The 23,506-nt window shown below is 47.1% G+C and overlaps 1 protein-coding gene and 1 pseudogene across 1 annotated transcript; both read right to left on the bottom strand.

Moving 5' to 3' along the window:
• Positions 1 to 18,684, bottom strand: part of LOC129360151 (cyclic nucleotide-gated cation channel beta-1-like) — a 33,038-nt pseudogene extending 14,354 nt beyond the window's left edge.
• LOC129360015 (uromodulin-like) lies at positions 18,038 to 23,412 on the bottom strand. Its single transcript, XM_055030055.1, is given in 12 exon segments — positions 18,038 to 18,274; positions 18,680 to 18,932; positions 18,998 to 19,042; positions 19,045 to 19,102; positions 19,171 to 19,354; positions 19,426 to 19,550; positions 20,917 to 21,031; positions 21,110 to 21,267; positions 21,342 to 21,550; positions 22,578 to 22,685; positions 22,756 to 22,792; positions 22,865 to 23,412. Coding segments are annotated over 11 exon segments (1,182 nt in total). The 5' UTR covers positions 22,886 to 23,412; the 3' UTR covers positions 18,038 to 18,274; positions 18,680 to 18,810.
• Between the last annotated feature and the right edge of the window lie 94 nt (positions 23,413 to 23,506).

Here is a 23,506-nt window from a genome sequence, read left to right as displayed (position 1 = left end):
ACCCGGTTCTGCCGGGTCATCCAGGCTGATCCGACCAACATGGTTCTGGTTCCATTGAGAGTCGGCACCTGACCCAGACCCAGTTCTGGTCGGGTTTTTAACAACCCAAACAAACATTTCAGACTGAAAATACATTTATTCGCTCCTCTAATCCATGTGGGAATAAAACGCAGCTTTTTTAAGTTTTCAGTTAAAATGTGATGCGGAGCCTGAACTCCAGGAAACGTTTTAATCCCGTTAATAATCCCGTTAATAATCTCGTTAATCCTGAACTGACCTCAAGCTGCTTTAGATTATCATGAAGGCCAAACTTCTGCTGCATCTCTACAGAACAACTAAAAGAATAATATGTGTAACTTTGTTCTAAAAATGTTTCTGCTTCGTTTTTCTATTTCAGGGTGTCCAAACTGTGGCCCGAGGGCCATTCGTGGCCCGCAAATGATTTTGTTTGGCCCTGGAATGGAATAAAGGATGGTAACAACTTGGCCAATAAAACAGAGAACAAATGATGACATAAAAACAGTTTTTCTTTTTAATAAGGCAGCAGCCCTGTTCATGTTTAGGATCTTTAATGATATTCTGATTAATCTGAAGGATTTTTTTGACCTGCCAGAACTTTAAATTTGCCAGTTCAGACATCCTGCCGTAGCTTCTGACATTTGACATTTTTCAGTTGATTTGCTGTTTTGCTCCTCAGTTTGTTTCAGCAGAAGCCGAGCCGACCTCTAACCCTGTGCTGCAGTTACACCTGAACCTCAGAGCCAATCACCTGCAGGACCTTGTGAGTCATCCTCGATGAAGAAGGCGGGGTTCGCAAGGCCGGAGAGCGGGCGCGGCGGGCGTGGCGGGCGTGGCGGGCTGGCGATGGGCGGCAGGCGGGGTAGGACGGCACGTTGGGCAGGGTGGGGGGGGGGGCAGGGGGAGGCTGAGGATGAGGAGGGGGGCCGGGGCTTCTGCAGGAAGTGGGTGAGTTCTAAGTCCGGCTGCTTCCTGTTCTGGTTCTGGTTCTTAGGCATCTTGTGGCATGAGGCTGTTGAGACGGTTCCGGATGTTCAAGAAGCTCTGCTGGGTTCTGCTTGGCAGCTGGGCCAGCTTCTCTGGGATAGAGGACCCCTGTGGGCCAAGCCAGAGGCCGGGGTCCCCCCCTGGGCCCTCCGGGGCCTCCGGGCCCTCCGGGGCCTCCGGACCCCACGCGGCCCCGCCGGGCAGCAGCTGGGTGAGGCTCTGTGCGACGCTCCGCGGGACCCGGGTTAGCCGGATCTGGGAGAACTCGTGGCGCAGCTCCAGGGGCAGAGAGGGCAGTGGGGGCAGGTAGCTGGTCAGGTCAGAGAGCCGGGTCGGGGGGCGGGGCATGGGGGGCAGCTGGGGAGGGGAGATGCCGTTCTCTTTGAAGAACGCGTTGATGTTGCCAAAGCACTCAGAGGTCGGCGGAAACGCATCAGACAGTTCTTAAACGCATCACAGCTGACTGGCGCTGCAGGGAGACAGGAAGAGCCAATCAGAGCACAGAGAGACGGGAAGAGCCAATCAGAGCACAGAGAGACGGGAAGAGCCAATCAGAGCAGAGCATTGGGTTCTGGTTCTGGTTCTACTCTTGATCTTCTATGTCCCAAAATGTCGTTTACCTCCACAGCCGTCTCCAGAAGCATCTTCATCCTGCAGGAAGCAGAACGATCCGACAGGAAGTGAAAATAATAAATAAAACATCAGAGCAGTTCTTAGACAATCAAACCAGGAACGATCCCAGTTAGTAGAGAACGATCCCAGTTAGTAGAGAACGATCCCAGTTAGTAGAGAACGATCCCAGTTTGATGAACTAAACCATGGAGAGAAAAACTCGTTACCTTTTCTGTGTTGGATGTCGGAGCGTCGTTTGCTTTCAGCGGCTGCTCTGTCACAGCTGCTGTACACACTTCCTGCTTCTCCGGTTCTGGTTCTGGTTCTGGTTCCTCCTGCTGCTCCTCAGCTGCGTCTCTACCTGCTTCCTGGTCGGCCGGTTCCTCGGCTTTCTCCTCGTCCTGGAGTCTGGACCCGTCCTTTCTACAGAACAGAACCGCAGACGCAGGTTTCAGGGAACAGCTGGACACACTGGAACACAGGTGGTTCAAAGTGCGGCCCGGGGGCCCCTTGTGGTCCTTGGACTGATTTTTTTGGGTCCCCAACTGCAGTTCAAGAATGATGCAGACATTTATTTTTAATCAGGTTAAAATTATTACACAGAATTTTGATGTAACTGAAAATATTAAAAATATAAACTATTCTTGTTTTTATAACCCAGGTGTCATAATAAGTAGATCCTTGTGTATCCAGAGCTTTTTACTGAAAAGTCGACTTTGCTTTTATTTAATTGATGAAATATGGATAAAGTATTTTGAACAAAACAAATCTAAATCCTGTTTTAATTTTAGCTGACAATATAAAAGTTTAATTGAATCCAGAACTATTTGAAAACTAGAAGCTTTTCTCTTAAAATTGCAAACGTCCAACTCCTTTAAAGCTGCAGCACGAACCTTTTTAAAGAAACATATTTGTTGAAACCGTTTCCACGTTGAGACAGATCCGCTCTGCCTTCTCTCAGCACTATCTAGAAACACCAATCAGAGCTGGGAGGCGGGTCTAATCGCTGTCAATGCCTCCCCTCCTCCGCGCAGCTCTCTGCTACGCTGGAGCTAGCATAGCCTATCACTAATGCTAAGGCTAGTTAGCATGGCCACCTGTCACAGCAGATAAATGGCTTTGCTGTAACGGTAAGCTTTTTTCTGCCATTAACATTTTGAGCAGCGAGTGCATGGAGATGATTGGCAGCACTAAGCCCCGCCTCCTGCATCCAGCTCAGGGAGGAGATGATTGGTTCGATGATCTGTCTAGTAACAAACGCTTGGAACTAAAATGTAAAACATATTTTTTAGAAAAGTTACAAACTGCAGCTTTATGGATTTTTATTGTTCCAACATTTGAACCGTTTCTGATAATATTCAAATAATATTCACATTATTATTGACTTATTGACTCGAACTTGTCAGTTTTATTGCAAAATAATTCCTGGAATGGATCCAGCATTGATAGGAACAGAAACTATTTCACACCTTTTTCAGCTAAAGAAAATAATTATTCAAACGATATTGTGGCATTAAAATTAAGCTAAAATATGATCTTACTTTTGATTCTATTTTATATTCCACGGATCATCAGGAAACGAACCATTTTAATTCAAGGCTGGAAAGAACAGAAATATGTTTTTCTTCCTTGTCTTCAGTCAGTTTGTATTTTATTCTCTGTTGTATTTAGTGGCTCATGAAGCCAGTCGGAACCGTTTGGGTTCGTCTCAATACTCACTTCCTCCGACGGAGCTGTCAGTGTTCCCACCTCAAAATGTCCCCCGGCATCAGAACCAGCGACTGGACCGGGTCAGAACCAGCTAATGGACCGCGGAGCGGGTCAGAACCAGCGACTGGACCGGGTCAGAACCAGCTAATGGACCGCGGAGCGGGTCAGAACCAGCTAACGGACCGCGGAGCGGGTCAGAACCAGCTAATGGACCGCGGAGCGGGTCAGAACCAGCGACTGGACCGGGTCAGAACCAGCTAATGGACCGCGGAGCGGGTCAGAACCAGCTCGGTTCGCTGCTGTTGATCAGACAGCGGCTGCAGGAGCGGCCGTTACTGGGGCAACCGGGGGGGGGGGCTGGCGAGGAGGGACGGTTGCTAGGGGAAGCTGTGGTTGCCATGGCAAGGAGTTGTAATGCTGCTGAAGCAAATCTCGCGGGATTTCAAAATCTGCTGCGAGACCTCCTAAGAAATCTGCTTCAGATCGGCGGCGTAATAATGCATTATTATTATTATTATTATTATTATTATTATTATTATTATTATTATTATTACTATTATTATTATTACTATTGTTATTATGATTATTATTACTATTATGATGATTATGATTATTATTATTATTATTATTATTATTATTATTATTATTATTATATTATTACTATTGTTATTATGATTATTATTACTATTATGATGATTATGATTATTATTATTATTATTATTATTATTATTATTATTACTATTATTATTATTACTACTATTATTATTATGATTATTATTACTATTATGATTATTATTATTACTATTATTATTATTACTATTATTATTATTATTACTATTATTACTATTACTATTACTATTATTATTATTATTATTATTACTACTATTATTATTATGATTATTATTATTATTATTATTATTACTATGATTATGATTATTATTATTATTATTATTATTATTATGATTATTACTATTATGATTATTATTATTACTATTATTATTATGATTATTATTACTATTATGATTATTATTATTATTATTTTTGTTATTATTATTTTTATTATTATTATTATTACTATTATTATTATTTTTTTTTTATTATTATTTTTATTATTATTATTATTATTTATTTGACCTAGATCAAAAATTATCACAAAGAAGGATTTTATTTTGAAATCATCTGTAAATGGAAAACATTGACCAATCACTAGCTAGAACAGCAAAATATGCTTAAAAAGGCATTTAAAGTTTACATTCTATATATAGATATTAGATATTTATATAGACTGTGGAAAAAGTGTAAAATAAGTTTGACTACATTTTTCCAATTTTCGACCAACTTTTTACCAGAATAATAACAACAAACTTGATGAAATATAAGTTCAGAAGAAGATAAACTCTGATTTTGAGGATCCAATCCTGGCCGTCGCTTTTCTGTTCACTCAAATAAAAATCTCAGTCTGGGCTTTCTTCCATTCACTTGGATTCTCTCCTACAGCAGGCCAATCCATTCAGTCTGTGTTGGCCACGCCCCCAAATATTGCATTAACATCAAAGCCGCCTCATTCGACTCAGCTCTGCTGTCTGTGCAGCGGAGGACGGTTTACAGTGCAGGTAAGCTTCACAGCGTCCAGGTGGTACGTTACATCAGTCACAGGCAAACTTCAGTGACTGGCCAGAATTGAAAACCTCAGCACGGTCCTCGCCTCCAGCTGATACTCACTCTGCATCGGCTCCTGGCTCCAGCTTGCTGTCTTCTTCTGGTGCTGCGGGCAATCTGGCAGCAGAAAACAGTCAGTCAGTTTAATGCAGTCAGTCAGTTTGTACATAATTTGGTCCCAGATGAAATCCTGAAGATGTTCTCACTTGGCCTCCGGTTCCTCCGGTTCCTCCAGCAGCTCCTGGCTCTCCAGGGAGAGCTTGATGGAGGTTCCCTCGCTGGCCATCTGCCTCACCGCCATCTCTGCCGTCTGCCGGGCCACCTCTTCGGCCAGGCGGGCCATCTCCAAGCGCTCCTGCAGCAGGCTGCAGCAGAGGCACTGGATTAGAAGGATGCAGTGTGCTGCAGAGAAATCCTCCTGGACCAGCACCGGCTCACCGTTCCTCCATGGAGGCCAGCGCCACGCCTTCAGCCTCCTTCTTGATGCTTTCGATGAATGGCGTCCAGCGGCCCGTCTGGGTCTCTGCATCTTCCTGAGATGTTTTTGTCCAGCTGTCTGAAGCCGGGGCCAGGGGGGCCTGGGGAGCCTGCGGGCCCTGGGGGTCCTGGGGGGCATGGGGGGCCTGGGGGGCCTGGGGGTTCTGGGGGTCCTGGGGGCCCTGGGGGTCCTGGGGGTCCTGCGGGGCCTGGGGGTCCTGGGGGCCTGGGGGTTCTGGGGGTCCTGGGGGCCCTGGGGGTCCTGGGGTCCTGCGGGGCCTGGGGGTCCTGGGGGGCCTGCGGGGCCTGGGGGGCCTCTGAGGTGGCGCAGCTCCCCAGGGCAGAGCCGGAACTCCTGCCCTCCTGCTGGGCCGGGTCACCCGCTGGACCCTGGGATCCTGCAGCTTCGGGGCGGTTCTGGCCCTCGTTGTCCGACTCCACGTCCTCCAGAACCATGTCGGGCTTCAGTTTGGAGGAAGCTGCAGCAGGAGGAGGAGTCAGAGGTCAACGTTAGGCTTTGTTACAGTGTTGCTGCTTTAATCTGCTCCAGAAACACAATCAAAAGCTTTTAATTCACTAAATTAATTCATGAAATCTAACTTTTTGAAAATATTTCTGCCTGTCAACTGGTTGAACACGTCAACATGTCAAACGTGTCTGTGTCTGTGTGTGTGTGTATGTGTGTGTGTGTGTATGTCTGTGTGTGTGTGTGTGTCTGTGTGTGTGTGTGTGTGTGTGTGTGTGTGTGTGTCTGTGTGTGTGTCTGTGTGTGTGTCTGTGTGTGTGTGTGTGTGTCTGTGTGTGTGTGTGTGTGTCTGTGTGTGTGTGTGTGTGTGTGTGTCTGTCTGTGTGTGTGTGTGTCTGTGTGTGTGTGTGTGTGTGCAGACAGAAAGACACCGGGCCGGGAATCGAACCCGGCTCTACCTGCTGCGCCACTGTGCAGCCTGTCACACTTCATAGGACATTAAACGCTTACGTCTCTGAACGCAAATGATTCTCCAGGAATATGCCTTAAAGTTCAAACTTTAATGCATTTATCTACAATAAGTACAAATACAGAGAGATGCATCCTGCTTCATCACACATCGTAGCTGCCACTCACTTCAACATATGTCAAAGTTCACACATTTATTAAGTCATATATGTATTCAAGACATCTACAATAATTTCAGATAAACAGTAAATTACTACATTTTTCTGTTGGACAAAAATTTGTAAATTTAAAATACAAATGCGAACAAAAATAAATCTGGTGCTAAATGTATTCCAGTTCAATCTTCAACTGGAGGACAGAAAGGAGAGTCTAACAGCTGCCTCAATAGTCTGGGCTCCCAGTGTGCTGGTTCTATGTGCTGGTTCTATGTGCTGGTTCTATGTGCTGCTTCTATGTGCTGGTTCTATGTGCTGGTTCTATGTGCTGGTTCTATGTGCTGGTTCTATGTGCTGGTTCTATGTGCTGGTTCTATGTGCTGGTTCTATGTGCTGCTTCTATGTGCTGGTTCTATGTGCTGGTCGGAGCGTCCCAGCCGTCTCCTCCTGCTGTTCAAGGGGCTCTCAGCGCCTTCCCCCCTGAAACAGAAGGAGAAGAGGGACTGAGTTAGGCTCGGCCGTCCGACCAAAACCTTTAAACCTCAAGAAGAAGAACAGGAGGACCCAGCCAGGAACCCTGCATTGAAAACCGAGTCACTCAGCCCGCTAACGCTGAGGAAACGCCTGGCGTCGTCCAGCTACTGGCCGCCTGATTCCCAAACTACAGACTGACTGATCTGTGAACTACAGCAGAGCCAGTGGTCTCACCTTTCTGCAGCACTTCCGCCGCTCCCTGCTGCAGCGTTAGGAAAGAAACACAGAGTGAGTCTCTGAGTGAGGAAGGAAATGATGATGATGAAGATAAAGAACCTCAGCTTCGTCTTTGGGCGGCAGGACGAGCTGCGGCATCTTCAGACCCAACCCGGACACGAACCAGTCCACCACTCTGCAAGCAGACAGGATGAGATCATAAAACGTTTGACTCTCTCCTGATTCCTCCGGTCGACGCTTCGGGAGTCCTCGAGTTCTCACTTCATGTTTCCGTTCTGACTCTACAAAGAGACACCATGTTTACTCTAACATGTTCAGAAATATGTTCAGAAGTGAGACTTCCTGCTGCTTCCATTCACTGATTCTCTATTTCCTGAAGCTGCTCTCTAAATGGCTCTGGGTACAGATTATTAGTATAGCATTGCTCACATTAAGATAATAAATATTTTACTGGAAAACACATCCAGAGGAAATAAAGAGAATTATATAAAACCATGAAACACGTCAAAACAACAAAAGGAGAAATGCAACCATCACTGAAATATAAATAAAACAGTTTAAGACATAACGACTTCCTCTGTTTGGAGTCATAAGCAAAATAAAGTCTGGTGCATTAACTTTCACCATCGGGCCACTCAGAATATTTCCCAGAAGTCTTTGGGGTCTGTGGCGAGTTTTCTCTTTGCTTCATTTGTTCCTTCAGAGCAAACAGATCAGACTCGGAGATGCAGGAGCAGCTGGAAGTGTTGAGAATTAAAAAGAGGAATAACTTGATTTAGCTCGTTAATTCATTCCTCCTTGTCCTAGATTCTTGTGTCTGTATACATGTGCAGGGAGAAAGAACAATCATACGACATCAGACTTCAGATATCCAGAGTTTTATCCAGAGAAAATCAATGCAAGAAGAATGTTACAATAAGCATCTCACCTAGATCATCAAAAGTCCAAGACATGACAAAACAGAAACAATTAACTGAGTAAAAAGGGAAATAAAACACAAACAAAAGATGCATCTTTTGGGAAACTCTCACTCAGCACAAAGAGATTTGAACTCCTGCTGTGAAACAAACCATTTTATAATAATGTGTATTCTCCTCATTTAAATATATGCATTAGGAGGTGTGTGTTTTCCTTTGTGGGCCTTCCCATTGATTTTATTACCTCCTGATATATGGATCGTCCAACTGGGTCTCTGCCGTACCAGGCGTCTCCTGCAACTCTCCCTGAGCTAAATTTACTTCCTCTGTCTGTTTCAGTTTTCTGACTCAAATGATTCCACAAGAAAGTAGTTTGTATTTTTAACCAAGCTTGCACAAAATGTAATGCTAAATAATGACTATAAGTTTGGATCTAAGAAGTAACTAATTCAAAACATGCTTAAAGAAATATAGTTAATTCTAATATAGATAAAATTATTTATAAAAAGTTTTAAGATCCTAGTGAACTTTTGAACCACGCTAAGGAATTTGTTAATTGTCTGGCAGACAGCCTCCCTGTCTAAAGAGAGTTTAAGGAAGTCTCAGTCTGTCTTTCTTTAAGATCCTCCCTATACAATTCATGTAAAACTTTTAGAGTGGCCAGTTGTTTTAGTTTGGATCCTTATCTAAGTTCGTCTTAAGTAAAGATTAGCCTGTGTACTATTGTGCTAATTTAAAATTCTATTTCAACAGAAGCAATGTTGTTCCTGCAGCTTCCCGGCGCTACAAGGTCAGTGCAGGTCAGTGAGGCCTGTGTGTTTTTCTTTGGGCGGGGTCACCAGGAGTTCACAGGAAGCTGAGTCGTTGCAGCGGTAAATAAACCCACCCGGCTCTGCTGTCGGTGTCCAGTGAAATCCCACTGAGAGACTCCGGCGGAGGCGACAGCACTGCAGGCAGAAACAGAGAGCGTCGCATTAAAGGTCAGAAACCATCCTCAGCGCAGCGCCTGGAGCTGCTCTACCTTTGTCTAGAGAGGAGCGAGAGACTTTTGGCGGCACTTCCACAGGTCCGCCACCAGGGGCAGAATCACTGGCTGAGGGACTATCTGCTTTATCCAGTTCACCACCCTGCAGGACAGAAGAAGATAGAATAGCTGTGACTCTGTCACCTGATGCTGCAGACAGAGGTCAGGGGTCAGGAGACCACCACTTCTGATGGGGTCAGCTCTGGACTCTATCAGGTCAGAGCTGCATCGGGCCGGCCTGCCGGCTCCGACTGCAGGGACCTGGACTCACTTTGGATGGAACTGTGGAGCCAAAGTCTCCACTTCCGACTCTTCCTCCTCCGACTCCACCTCCACCACGGGGATGTGAGGAAGAGGGTCATAATCTGGATTATAAAACATCCCATTATCAGGAAGAACTGCATCATTTCTGCTTGACTGAACAGGAAGAGGCGGGGTTTAGAGAGCCCACCTGGCATTGCTGCAGCCTCGAACACCTGGAACAGCAACAAGCATCAGAACATAACTTTATTCTTTGATTAATCTCAGCAAGATAAACAATTGTTTCATATGAAGCTGAATATGTAGCAAGCTAGATATACTGTTGCAGTTAGCTCTGAGCTAAATTTTAGCTAACATGCAAATTCATGTGCCAATAGCAGAAAGAGGACTATCAAAATAAAAAGCAGTGTCTTCTTTATAAACTCCTTCTTGTCTTTTTCCCTCTTTTCATGAACAACATTTCAGAGACATTCAGCAGCAGTTATCAAAATCCAGCTTTTATTTTCACAATAGCTAAATGTTTAGCTCTGTAGCCAACTAAACATTTAGTCAGGAGCTAAACAGCTAGCTTGCTAACTAAATATTTAGATTGCTATATAAATGTTTAACCATTTATTGGAACTAAATATTAAACCGGTTCTCCAGACCCAGCATGTCCTCCCGGCTGGGGGCGGAGCCTCACCTCGGTGTTCTCCTCGGCGGCGTTCTGGGTCTCAGCCGCTTCTCGGTACTTCTCATCTGGCTGAGGCAGAACCTTGGTCAGACCCTGAGCGACCCAGCTCATCACGCCGGTCCTGACAGAGACACAGCTGTGAATTTCATCTCTTCCTGTTAAACCGTCGGTTTTATTGAACTTTAAATTACCGTTCTGCATCCTCTGCTGGCTGGACAGCAGAAAACAAAGCAAATCATGTGATACAGTTCAAATATCTGCTGAAATGAATCACAGCTAAAGAGTTAAAACACACAGAGCTGTTTCCAGTTTTGGAAATATAAATCAGTTTGGATCGCCTGATCGGGTCAGAACTCTCCGTGTCCTGTTTGTTTTACAAGCAAAGCAACCAGGAGGGGTTCTGGTTCTGGTACTGACCCTGCAGTCTGCGTTGGACCCCTGGAGCAGAGGCGACCCCGGCGGCTGCGGCAGCGCGCTGACGAAGCCGTTAGACAGCCAGCCCATCACTCCTCCGTTGCTCTGGCTGCAGAGGCAGTTCCTCACAGGTCAAAGGTCAAACCTCTGAAGTGCGTGAAGTTTACGCCATGCAGGAATACTTTACCCGTCCTCTGAGGCTTCCTCAGGACTCTTTGCTGAAGCATTCTTGGCTGCAAAGCATCAAATAATGATAAACGTGCAGCTCTCTCTACCAATCAGGGAACAGCTTACATCAGCAGGTGGAGCCTCACCTTCACTGTTCCTCAGCGATTCCTCCAGGAGCAGAAAGAGACACAGAGTTCACTCATCCTCAGTCCAGACTGACTAACTAACTAACTAACTAACTGACTGACTGACTGACTGACTGACTGACTGACTGACTGACTGACTGACTGACTGACTGACTGACTGACTGACTGACTGACTGACTGACTGACTGACTAACTGACTGATGATACGGCTCCCTTTTCTCCTGACTGGAGGCTTTTCATTCTCCCTCTTCAGAAAAACTTTGGGTTTGCTTTGAATGTCTTGGTTGGTTTTTGTTTGTTTTTGGTTATTTATGGGTTTTCAAATTTTCCCTTTTGGGGTTTTATGTCTTTACTATAATTTAATAAATCATTTTCCTTGTGTGGTTTCCTGTAACTGAACCAAACGGGCCTAGCAGACGAAACTGCGACTGACAGCCAAGGTCACTGCGAGGTCACTGCGAGGTCACTGCGAGGTCACTGCGAGGTCACTGCGAGGTCACTGCGAGGTCACTGTGAGGTCACTGCGAGTTCACTGCGAGGTCACTGCGAGGTCACTGCGAGGTCACTGTGAGGTCACTGCAAGGTCACTGCGAGGTCACTGTGAGGTCACTGCGAGGTCACTGTGAGGTCACTGCGAGGTCACTGCGAGGTCACTGTGAGGTCACTGCAAGGTCACTGCGAGGTTACTGCAAGGTCACTGCAAGGTCACTGCAAGTTCACTGCGAGGTCACTGTGAGGTCACTGCGAGGTCACTGTGAGGTCACTGCGAGGTCACTGTGAGGTCACTGTGAGGTCACTGCGAGTTCACTGCGAGGTCACTGTGAGGTCACTGCGAGGTCACTGCGAGGTCACTGCAAGGTCACTGCAAGGTCACTGCGAGTTCACTGCGAGGTCACTGCAAGGTCACTGCGAGTTCACTGCGAGGTCACTGCGAGGTCACTGCGAGGTCACTGTTAGGTCACTGCAAGGTCACTGCAAGGTCACTGCGAGATCACTGCGAGGTCACTGCAAGGTCACTGCGAGGTCACTGCGAGGTCACTGCGAGGTCACTGCGAGGTCACTGCGAGGTCACTGCAAGGTCACTGCAAGGTCACTGCAAGGTCACTGCAAGGTCTGCCTCCTGCTCCTTCCCTCACACCTCCAACCTGTTAACTCATCAGCTCAGGTTTTTGTTCTTCAGTATCAGTATCTCATTCTCAGTCACTCCCTGCTGGATCCTCCAGTCGTTCTTCCTGTCAGCTCCCCATCGACTCCCAGATTTATCGTTCATTTCCTTTTTCTTTACTCTGTAAGTTTGTTCATTCAGAAATCGCAAAGAAACTTTTTAAGCTGCTGGCAGACGCTTCATCTCCTGGTAGAATCTGGGAATCATTTCTCTGTTTTACTTCATGAAATATTTATGACATGAAAATGAGTAAAACTGATTAAAGCAGAACATTTTGAAACCATTTAGTTTGTGTTTTATTTCTGCTTCAGAAATTGCCTGCTGTAAAATTTATTGGACAGAAATCCAAATGATTCCTCCTTCTGCCTGAGGCGATCGACTTCCTGTATGAACACCAACATAGCGTAGCATAGCATAGCGTAGCATAGTATAGCATAGCATAGCAATCAAACCACATGAGGACAGAAAATGAGAAAAGTTTAAAAAGAGACCTTCAGGAATCCTGAAAAACATCCAAATCATTCCAGAACCCGGAACTGTTTCTGCAGTAGAACCAGTCCTGGAACAGATTGGATTTACTGGAGTTCTACTGGACCAGTAGAACCCCAGTCTGTTCCAGAACTGGTTTAAAACTTTTGCACAGTGAGTGTTGTCTTACAGCAGCGGCCGGAGCTTCAGCAGGCTGAGGAACGACCTTCACCACCCAGGAGAACATCCTGCAAGCAGACGCACCAATCAGCAGGGTTACTGGTTCTACTGGTTCTACTGGTACTGTACTGGTTCTACTGGTTCTACTGGTAACTGTACTGGTTCTACTGGTTCTACTGGTTCTACTGATCACTGTACTGGTTCTAGTACTGAGAATAGTGTGAATGAATGAATGTTGTTAAAGCAACATTTAAAAATAGAAACTATATCAGGTTAATAAAGTGACTTAATGACTTTATTAACCTGAATTATTCTATATTTTTGCAAAATATTTTATTAGTTTACATTTTAATATTTATTGACCTATTAACCATTAAATACCGTCTTAGATAAATATTGACCCAACGCCACCAAATCTTTGCAGTGTCCTAGTTAAAGCATACCCTTCACCTGTGTAGCAGAGCTTTGAATGAAGAACGTAGTTTTTATGTTTAGCGACACATCCAGAAAAATAACGTGACAATTTTCATATTTATAACTTGTGGGGCAGAAACGTCAGAGCGGCCGGCAGGCGGCGCCAAAGCTGCACTACCAGGATACTCCACGGGGGGGAGACAGTCCCACTGCCTCAACGCAGAGACAATGGGACAATAGGACCCCAGCACTGACCGTCAGGTCGGGGTCAGAGGTCAAAGGTCACTGACCCTCCAGATCTCTTAAACTCAGCAGATCAGCCGGTCCAACAGAACCAGAGAAACGACAGGAAGTCACTTCCTCCAGTTGTTTGTGATTGGTGACCGGACCAGAACCAGAACCAAACCGGACCAAACCAGAACCGGACCAGAACCAAACTGGTTGAAAACCAAACCGAACCAGAACAAAGCGCAAACTGGACCAGAACCATGCCAGAACCAAACCGGATACAAATCAGAAGCAGAGCCAAACCGGATCAGAACCAGGCCTTTCCTCAGCAGCTCTTCGCGACGCCTCAGAGAACTGAATTGTGGGATTGAACTGCGGACGGTTTCTGATGCAGCGGCTGTCTTACCTGCGACTCTACGGGAGGCTGAGCATGCCGAACGCACAGAGACCCAGAGACCCAGAGAGCGGCGCAGATCTGCGGGGATTTCCTCTGCGGCAGCCTGGAGGGAGCTGATGGGATTAACCTGAGGCCTCAATCCCTCAGATTATTAACGTCAGAGGAGCAATATGGACAAACTACGGTGGCCTGACAAACTACCAGGACCCCATTTGACGCCTTTCTGAATGAAAAAGTCATTCAGCTTCTGAGAGCTCAGTGTGTTTCTACAGACAACTGGGAGGAAACCCCAGCTGAACTGGGATCAACTGGTTAGAGACGTGAGAATGCAGATTATTCCTGGTCTGGGCTGCAGGAGGAGAACCCAGAGAGAACCCACGCAGGCAAACGGAGTGGTGCAAACTTATGCATGCAGAAAGCCCCAGTCTGGGATTCAAACCCACAACCGCTGCTCCCCGTGCAGCAGATCCCACGGCGCCCCCAGCAGGTCGATCTGAGGAGACGCACTTTGAGAAAGCAAAAGTGTCAATGAAAATAATAAAACTCCGTCGCGCCATATTGAACGATAACAAGATGTTCATGTTTAATTTTCTTTGCTCAAACTGTTGCTTTGAGTTCTGATCTGTAACCGACTGCGATTCGTTTCAGGCTCCAGGCGCGTTGGGTCTCCAAGCAGCAGTTTAAAATCAAACGTGTTTCCTTGACCTGCTGAATCTATTATTCCTTTTTCTGGCTGAATAAATATTTAATGTGGGAAGTGTTTCTGTTTGCATCTGAAGCTGCTTCAGTTTTTCTCCTGGTCTGTTGATCAGATCACCGTCTGTAAAATGTTCCTAACAAAACAAGGCTGTATTCAACCTGAGCTTCCACCGCTCCGACAGGGACAAGATGGAGTCTGGAAAGTTATGCTAAAACATTAGCATTAATATTTTTGAGTTATTTAGCCTGTCAGAGAAAATAAAAAGGGTTTTCATCTTTCATGTTTTCATTGTGTTATTTCTGCATTTATGAGAGTCATGGTTAATAACTAACTATTTAGGTTGCAAATTAAATATTTCATTAGAAAGCTAACTATTTTGTGCATTAACTACATATCTAGTTAACAAGCTAGTGTGCTAGGTATATATTTAACTAGCAACCTGATTATTTATGGTAATAGAAGTTTAGACAGCAAACTACATATTTAGTTTGAAACTGTGATATTTGCAAATGAATGAAAATGAACCACAGTTTGTTTTATTTACTATAAAAGGCTGAATAAACCAAACTGTTGCTGCTAACAACTGTAAGTTTCAAACGGCGGACAGAAAGCCAGAGATGATGTCAGGGATGATGTCAGAGATGATGTCAGGGATGATGTCAGAGATGATGTCAGAGATGATGTCAGAGATGATGTCAGAGATGATGTCAGAGATGATTAAGGAGGATTCAGGTTGAGCAACAGGTAAACAGCTCTTCAGGTAAATCTGCGGCTCGTTTCCAGGTGAGTCTGAGGATGAAAACATTTTAATCTTCCCTCTGGAACAACCTGAGCAGGAAGACGGTCAGTTCTAGAAACAGTCCGGCGTTCCCGTCTCAGCCTGATTGTTTCCATGGGAGCGTTTCTGCTGGAGCGACAGGAGGCGCCGGCACATCCCATTATCAGCTCAGGATTAGCTGGACCAGGACAGCGCCATGACACGCAGCCATGACACGGCACTGTCCCGCCTCAAAGACAGCCGCGCAGGCGTACATCCTGACGGGACGTCTGGATGAGAGCCGGGGACGGACGCAGGTCAGAGGTCGTCTCTGGGGTTCAGGCTGGGGCTGAGCTGCTCACAGCAAATATGATCAATAACCGAGAGAGCAGCTGCAGATGATCTGTGACGGAGGCTAATCCTGATTAGCTCTGACACAAAGAGCAGCAGGACAAGGACAAGACAAAGACACAGAGGACAAAGACGTCCATGTCATCTCATAGCTTTACTGTGATGTTTGATGCTTTCACAAAACTATCCTGGTTCATTAAGGTCACATGTCTATAGATAACAGTCTGTTTGTTCAAATATACCAGTAATAATGATGCAGAAAATGAATCTTAGAGCTCCAGCATTGCCTGAATCAGATGAAAACATCTGGTTTGGTCCATCTCTCTGTTTTCTCTCAAATCGTTCTGGCTTCCATCTTAAAGCCTCAGATTATTTTCTGCACATTTTCTCATCATTCCCTGCTGGCTGGAAACAAGCCTCCGGCCACCAGGTGGCAGCACTGCTGCAAATAAGCAACAGGCTGCCCATTCAAGGCAGTAGAAGAAGAAGCCGACCGACACAAAACAAAATGGCGCCAAAAAAGCAAGTGAAGCTAATACAATGTTAGGGTCAGGCTAAGATATTTCATGACAAAAATACTAATAATCGCAGGCTTTAGTCACAAAGATGTAAGATTGAATGAGGAAAAACTTTGATGGTTATGAAGATGTGACTCAGCAAATCCATGTGTTTTTTCTTCCAGATAGAATCTGTTGTTGCTCAGAGTCCTGGCCTTCATAAACAGCTGATCTCCACTCAACAGTTTGAATTTAAAAGTTTTTCCCATTTAAATCTGCATATTATTTTCCTGCAGCAGCAGCGCCCTCTTGTGGTGAAAAGTTGAATCAGGAACAGAAAGAAGCCAAGAAGACGTCTTCATCTTTCAGCTGCGATTTTATTGTGAAACCTCAGATGTCGTCCAGCGAGTCCACAGGCCGTTCAGAACATGACCTGCATGCACTAACGTTGTTACCGCTGCAGAAAAACTACTAAATAAAAGCCCCAAAAGGGGCTGTCTGTCTTCATAGCAAGAAACGATTCCTGTTCTCTCACAGCTTCTCTCTTCTCTTAAACGTTTCCCTGGTCTTGATCCAGACACAAACTGATTGTTTCATTGGGACTTTATGGGACGAACCTCTGAGAAGCAGGAAAATGATTCGTGGTTTTTATTCCTTTCCTCTGAAATCTTAAATCAGAGCTGTGTGCCACTTAAAGGGGCAGCATCATGAAAAACCGACAGCTTTTAGGTTTCTCCCTGCAGTGTTGCTCTGGCTCAAATGTCATGTTTTAAAAATCCTTTAGTCTCCATGGTAACCATTCAGCTGCAAAATACCTGAGTGGACCTAGCCCCGCCTTCAAGGCGCAGCTCCTCCCCTTTCAGCTCCTTCAGACTAGCAGCACGAGCAAACAGCAGGTGGCACTGCTGAGCTGCTGCTCAGAGCAGCGCAGGTAAAGAGGAGCCATGTTGGGATGAGTTCCTGGAGGCGGAGCTTCAGGAAGAGCAGGAGCTTTTAAAGAGACAGAGGCCCAATTTCAAGGCGTTAAATCAGGAAATGTAGAGCATTATTATAACAACAGAACGTAACACAGTTAGTCGATTGTGACATGGCACTCTATGGCTGGACAACATATGATCCAACTGGAACGGTTCTGGTTCTGGTCTCAGAGGTTCCTTTGTATCAACCTTCCAGACTCTCAGGTTCTGGTTCTGGTTCTGATCTGCATCCCCAGAACCAGAACCAAGAGAGGAGAAGCAGCTTTCAGCATCTATGCACCAAAAATCTGGAACAAACTTCCAGAAAACTGTAAACCAGCAGAAACCCTGACTTCCTTTAAATCTCAACTAAAAACCTGATTAGAGTTTTATTAGAAATGTGGAACAATGTATTAGCAACTGGACCCGGTTCCGGTTTTCCTCACCAGGCGTCTCTGCGCTGCAGGAGCCCAGCGGAACCAGGCAGACCGACATGATGATGATGATGAAGGAACTTTGTCCATCGGACAGAGAGCGCTTCCTCTTCCTCCGCAGGCCGTCCGGATTCCGAACTCTGCAGTTCTGTTCTGAAGTTGGACCGCAGAACGGTTCGGAGCCTTCGCCCGGTCCAATCCAGGGATGAGTTGCAGCAGGATTCACATACCCGAACTGAACAGAGTCCAGAGGAACCGGATCCTGGAAAGTAGAACAGTTTCACCGCGTAGAAGTGGACCTGAAAGATCAGAACCAGTCAGAACCCATCCGAGGTTCTGCTCCCACCGCCGGGTCACATTTCAACATCTAAAGCTGTAGAAACGACGGAAATACCCGAATAAAGTCGATCCGTGATTTCAGAGCAGGTCATTACGTCACATAATAAAGAACCAGTTCTTTATTTAAACTGCGTGGAACCCTCACCGGCCACTTTATTAGGTACACCTGGTCATCGTTAAACCCGACATCTCCATCCCTTCACCGAGGCGGTTCTGGTTCTGATGGGTCTTCCATCAGAACCAGAACCATTCTTTATTCCCAAATAAATGTCAATGTGAACAAACTGAAAGCAAAGATCCAGTTCTGTTTATTTCATGTTCCGTAAAGCAGTGCGGTACCAACGACCCGGGATTCTGTCGGTTCTGAACCAGTTTGACCATCATCATCATCACCTCCACAGCTGCTGCTCTGTGATTGGCTGAGTCCATAGACTGTTCCAGACGGGTTCTGGTTGATCACTGAGGGTTTCAAACTGCAGGTAACCGGACCCTGAAGGGGCCTCCAAGCAGTTGAATCTGGGCCTGTTCCGAATGGAAAGAACTTTATTATTCTCTGGTAGAACGGCTTGCCATACATTCTGAAGAGAGCCGAGGCTGCCCCCTGCTGCTCTTGTTGTAGAACTGCAGCTGCACAAACATTACTAAAAACCTGCAAGTTTATTTCCAACCTTATTCTTTACCACTTTAATATTTTGTAGGTTATTAATCAGATTTCTGTTGGTAAAATTAAAGTGTTTTGACTGTCATGACGGCTTTAACAGCGTTGATCGGTTCCTCCGTCACAACAGATTTAATACGTTTATTTTGGGGGTTTCTGCATCATAAACATAATAAATCTTATTTGGGTTTTCTGCATCAGTTTCTGGCTGAAATGAATCACATCTAGAACTTGAAAGCATTTTGACTTTTATAAAAAGCTACTGCGACCAGGAGAAAAACAGGAAGTGATGAAAGAGGGTTTATTGGAGCTTCCTGCCGTTCAGGGGCCCTCGGGTTCAGGGGCCCTCGGGTTCAGGGGCCCTCGGGTTCAGGGGCCCTCGGGTTCAGGGGCCTCGGGTTCAGGGGCCCTCGGGTTCAGGGGCCCGCCTCCTGCCAGCCTTGGCGACGATGATGAGGAGGGTGAGGAAGAAGCCCAGCGTCCAGACTGCGGCCACAGGAAGAACCGCCGCCGTCAGAACATCTGGAACAGAGCAGACATGAAGAACAGAACCTGGAGATGATGACAGACGAGGAGCAGCAACTCACTGGACTCGGGCCGGTCCGGAACCTCGACCAGGATCGGACCGTAGACAGCAGACCACGGCTGGGAAGCGGCCTGACGGCTTCCCGCTTGCTGATGGCACCACAGCTCTGAGGAGAAAATCTTTGTAAGTCCTGGGAGGACCAGAGAAACCGGGTCGGGTCGGAACAGGGCTCACCGGCAGGCAGGACGGCTGGTCGTCTCGCTCGCACAGCTGCACGCTGCAGTGCAGGTAAAACTCTGAGGGTCCGGCTGAGAAGCGGAACATCTGGAAGCGGAACCGGATCCCGGAGCTCCGCCCGTTGGGCCCGGCCCGCCCATCAGCCAGCGGGAGGAAGGTCACGGTGGGGTCGGCCACGCAGCTGAGGAAGAGGAGGAGGAAGTGTGAGGAGCTGCTTCCTTCAGCACAGAGAGGAACGGAACCGGTTCTGACCCGTTCTGGACCAGGCTGTGAAGCGGTCCGGTGGCGTTGGGCCGCGGGGACCGGCTGGCCCAGCAGTCATCGACCCGGAGCAGGAAGAAGTCTGCAGGCTCGGCCACGGAGACCTCCACGTGCACCTGCAACATGAGATGCCGGGGTCAAAGGTCAACACAGATAACGTGCTGGATTCACAATACGGCGAGTTGGATTCATCTCAAAGCTGCAGCAGGACATAAACGATGTGCATTAAAACCGTTAAGAGCGTCGCTGGTGTTGAGCTCCAGAAACATTTCAACAGTCTCTGCATTTTATTTCTACACTGCAGCTGCAGAAACATCACCAAATTTAGTGACTATTAACATCTTTGTTTTCACTGCAAGCAAAATAAACCGATTCAAACCCAAAAATAATGTGACTTGCTTATTACTGCGTTTCTGCTGTCGCATCCCTTTAACTCGCTCTGACATGCGCAGCAGAATCTGGCGACATAAATCAGATATGATGAATTCAGGTCCAACTTCTACAGTCACTTAGCGAAGAAGACCGGAACGCTCTGGACCTGATGCTAGCAAAGCTAAAGCTAGCTGCTCAGGGACAAACTGTACAAAACGCAGAGACTCACTACGCTGACTGACAGGTTGCATTATGGGACGACGCTGTGACCAAAGCCTGACATCCAGGAACGATCCGATTCTTCTGAAGGGCTGTTTGCTCAGAACGAGGACTGGATTCTCACCGACAGCCGTTCTTTGCTCTGCTACTCTGCAGTCACTATTATTTTAAATCATTGATCTTGATTTAATCAGTGAATAAAAGAAGAAGATCAGAGCTGCAGAGCGTGCTCACGTCTCCTGTCATGTGCCACATGTTGCAGCTCTGAGCTGCTGGGCTTCATGCAGCAGGAGAGACAAAGTCAGTCGCCTTGTACTTGGTTCCTTCTTGGTCAGTGTTGATAGTTGAGCGTTTACCGTGAGTCCAGTACATTGATTGCTGTGTTTAATGGTGCAGACTGGTGGTTTCTGACATGGGCAGTATGGGCAACCGCCCAGGGCGTCATCTTTTCAGGGATGGCAGGAGACCTCCGAGGATTGTGGCACAAAGATGGAAGCAAAGCAGAATGAAGAGTTTGAATTGATAGTGATGCCGGTTAAATATATTTCAGCTCTAAGTGTTTAATATCTGGCTGTTTTGAATCTTTCAGATCAATTTGAGAAGCAATTCTGATCATATTTCACATCTAGTGAGTCCTGTAGTGCGGGGCGCCGGTCTTGGCTCCGGCACCAGAGATCAGTGATCAGTATGTTAGAACAAAAATCCCTAGAAATTTATTAAGTCGATTAATCAGTTATGAAAGAACATCCTGAATCGACATTTTGCATTAAGATAAAACCTTTAAGTTTTAGCTTCACATTCTGGAATAATCACATCACCTGTTTCCACCCAGTCATTAGTCAGTTAATCTAAATTAATCGGACCGGAATCGGGTCAGCTGAGTCTCCTCACCGGGTCCCGCAGCTCTATGGTCGGCGTGGCGCCGAAGGCCCGGCTGAAGCTGCTGTCGGCGAACAGCAACATCCGGATGGTGGCGTCCATCTCCTCCACCTGCATCACCATCTGGCTGATCAGCCAGGAGACCTAAATTACCGCCGGAGGTCCAAACCGTGGCGAGATGACTGAACCGGTCCGGTTTTCTCACCTGGAGATGGGCCGGACCGGGAACGGCAGGCTGACCCTGCGAAGGTTTGGGTAGACGCAGGTGAAGTCCATCTTAATGGCCGGGTCTCTGATGATGTTCCCGCTGACCTGAGGTTCCGATCGGACCGTGAGGGAGTACAGGAGGTGGGTCGAGTTCTTCTGCAACAGAAAAGAAGGAGTCGGTTTGGATCACGGGTGAGGAAGGTCTGAAGCAGTGGGACCTGGACCGGTACCTGCAGCGGATTCCCTCCACAGGCCAGGTACTTCTCCCTGGACGTCCGGAACATGAAGAACGGCGTCCCGGCGATCACCTCCCTCTGAGCCCGGCAGGCCGGGTTCGGCAGGTGCAGCGACTCCAGCGGGACCTTCAGGTAGGAGAAGAAATCCTCTGCGGCCCGGATGCTCATGAAGTCTCTGCCACACAGGACCTTGACCTGCGCGCCTGCAGGACGACGACGGCGTCACGGCGACAGAAACCCACAAAAAGTCGCAGGAAACGAGTCGGCAACTTTAAGCAAGCAGCTCAGATTGATCCAAAAGTGAAACTTCTCTCATCTGCACATTAGGTGGAGCAAACAACATAATCTGCAGGACTTTCTCTGGCGTTAAACCCAGAGCCACTGGCGGAACAAGTGAGCATCGGGCTGGGGGCGGAGCTACTGACGGGCTGGGGGCGGAGCTACTGACGGGCTGGGGGCGGAGCTACTGACGGGCTGGGGGCGGAGCTACTGACGGGCTGGGGGCGGAGCTACTGACGGGTCCTTGATACCCAACTATGATAATTTAACGTTGCAACAAAGACATGCTGCAACAGCAGAGCTCATGAGTTTCACCTCCACAGACAGAATCTGTCAATCTGACAGGAAGTGAACAAACCAAGAGAGCAGAAACATCAGGCTGCTGGTCGCTGATGATGAAACGACACAAATCAGTTCAGAACCGGATGGGTTCGGATCATTTGGACGTTTTAACTCTGGAGCGGCGAGCAGCTGCTGAAGCTCCGGTTATTGCTGACGTTGAACCAGCAGCGTTGAAGCGGGAACGCAGAGCAGCAGCTCCTGCTCCTCTGGATGTTTGACACTCAGCGCCATCGCACAACTGGATGCTCTTCACCACCGCGCAGAGAAAAGGGCTCGTAAGCCAGGCAGTCTGCAGACAGTCTGCAGCACACCCCGCCGCCGCCGCTGCTGCAGCACACACCCCCGCCGCCGCCGCTGCTGCAGCATTATCACGCCATATTTCTCCGCTTACATCAGACTCGCCATCCTTGTCCAGCTCTCAGATGTCATAAAGCGTTGGATACCTGAAGTCATATTCATATTCTGCCCCCCCCACCCCCCGGTCCAGAGGAACACACTGCAGCTGCTCAACACCGGAAAAACCAGAGAACATGTCATTTGAACATTCAACAGGTTTTCTGAACCAGCACGAGGTCCAGAACCAGCACGAGGTCCAGAACCAGCACATACTGTGTTCGCAGTTCGGGCCGTAGAGTCCCGCGGCGCAGCGGCAGCTCCTCCGGTCCGCGGACAGGACGCAGGTCCGAGGGTCGCTGCAGTTCTGCACGCTGCAGCTTCCTGCTCACACGGAGGACGGGATGAGTCCATCCGAAACGGAACCACACAAGAAAAACTTCTTCTGTCATACCTTCAACTCTGAGACACATGAAGCCGAAGAGGATCAGCTGAGGAGACAGCAGAACATTCAGCTCTTCACACCGCACAGATCAGCCGGTTCCGACGGTCCAAACACCCACCTTCAACCCGAGCGACGCCATGGTCCGGGAATCAGTAGGTTCGGTTCTGTTTCTCTGCGCTGACAGAGGATCCGGGCGCCGCTTCTCCTCCGCTCGTTTTCAGCAGCTGCAATCAGACACACCTGGTTTCACCTGCGGGCCGCGCATGCGCCGTAGACACCCCGTTAATTAGATATGATTTATTCATGCGCACTAAGAAAGAAGTAAAAATAAAAACAGTTTGAGTTCAATAAAATGAATAAAACACATTATTATAACCCCCAACAAATCAATATTTTATGATTATTTTCTACATAAAAACAACAACACAAGTTTGGACTTCATTCATTTTTTCTCTGAGCTCCACCAGAACCGGACCAGAACCGGACCAGAACCCCTCAATGTAAATACCTTGAGAAAAGATGAGATTTGGTCATAAAAACAAAGAATGATCAAAAATGTAACCAAATGGATCAGAACCAGCAACATTCACCGTCCAGCGCCGGCCCACTGGGCTCAGCTGATGGACGGAGCCAGGTGAGTTTAGCTTTTATTCTTCTCTGCAGTCTCACAGAAACATGGTTATGTAAGCTGCAGTGTGTGTGTAAGCAGATAAAGAGGCTAAAATCAGTAAAATCCATCTATCCATTATCTGTTCACCCT

This window comes from Poeciliopsis prolifica, unplaced genomic scaffold (genome assembly GCF_027474105.1).
Source record: "Poeciliopsis prolifica strain line A6 unplaced genomic scaffold, Auburn_PproV2 SCAFFOLD001, whole genome shotgun sequence".
NCBI lineage: Eukaryota > Metazoa > Chordata > Actinopteri > Cyprinodontiformes > Poeciliidae > Poeciliopsis > Poeciliopsis prolifica.
The sequence above is the reverse complement of the archived record's forward strand: the minus strand, read 5'-3'. Positions and strand labels throughout refer to the sequence as shown.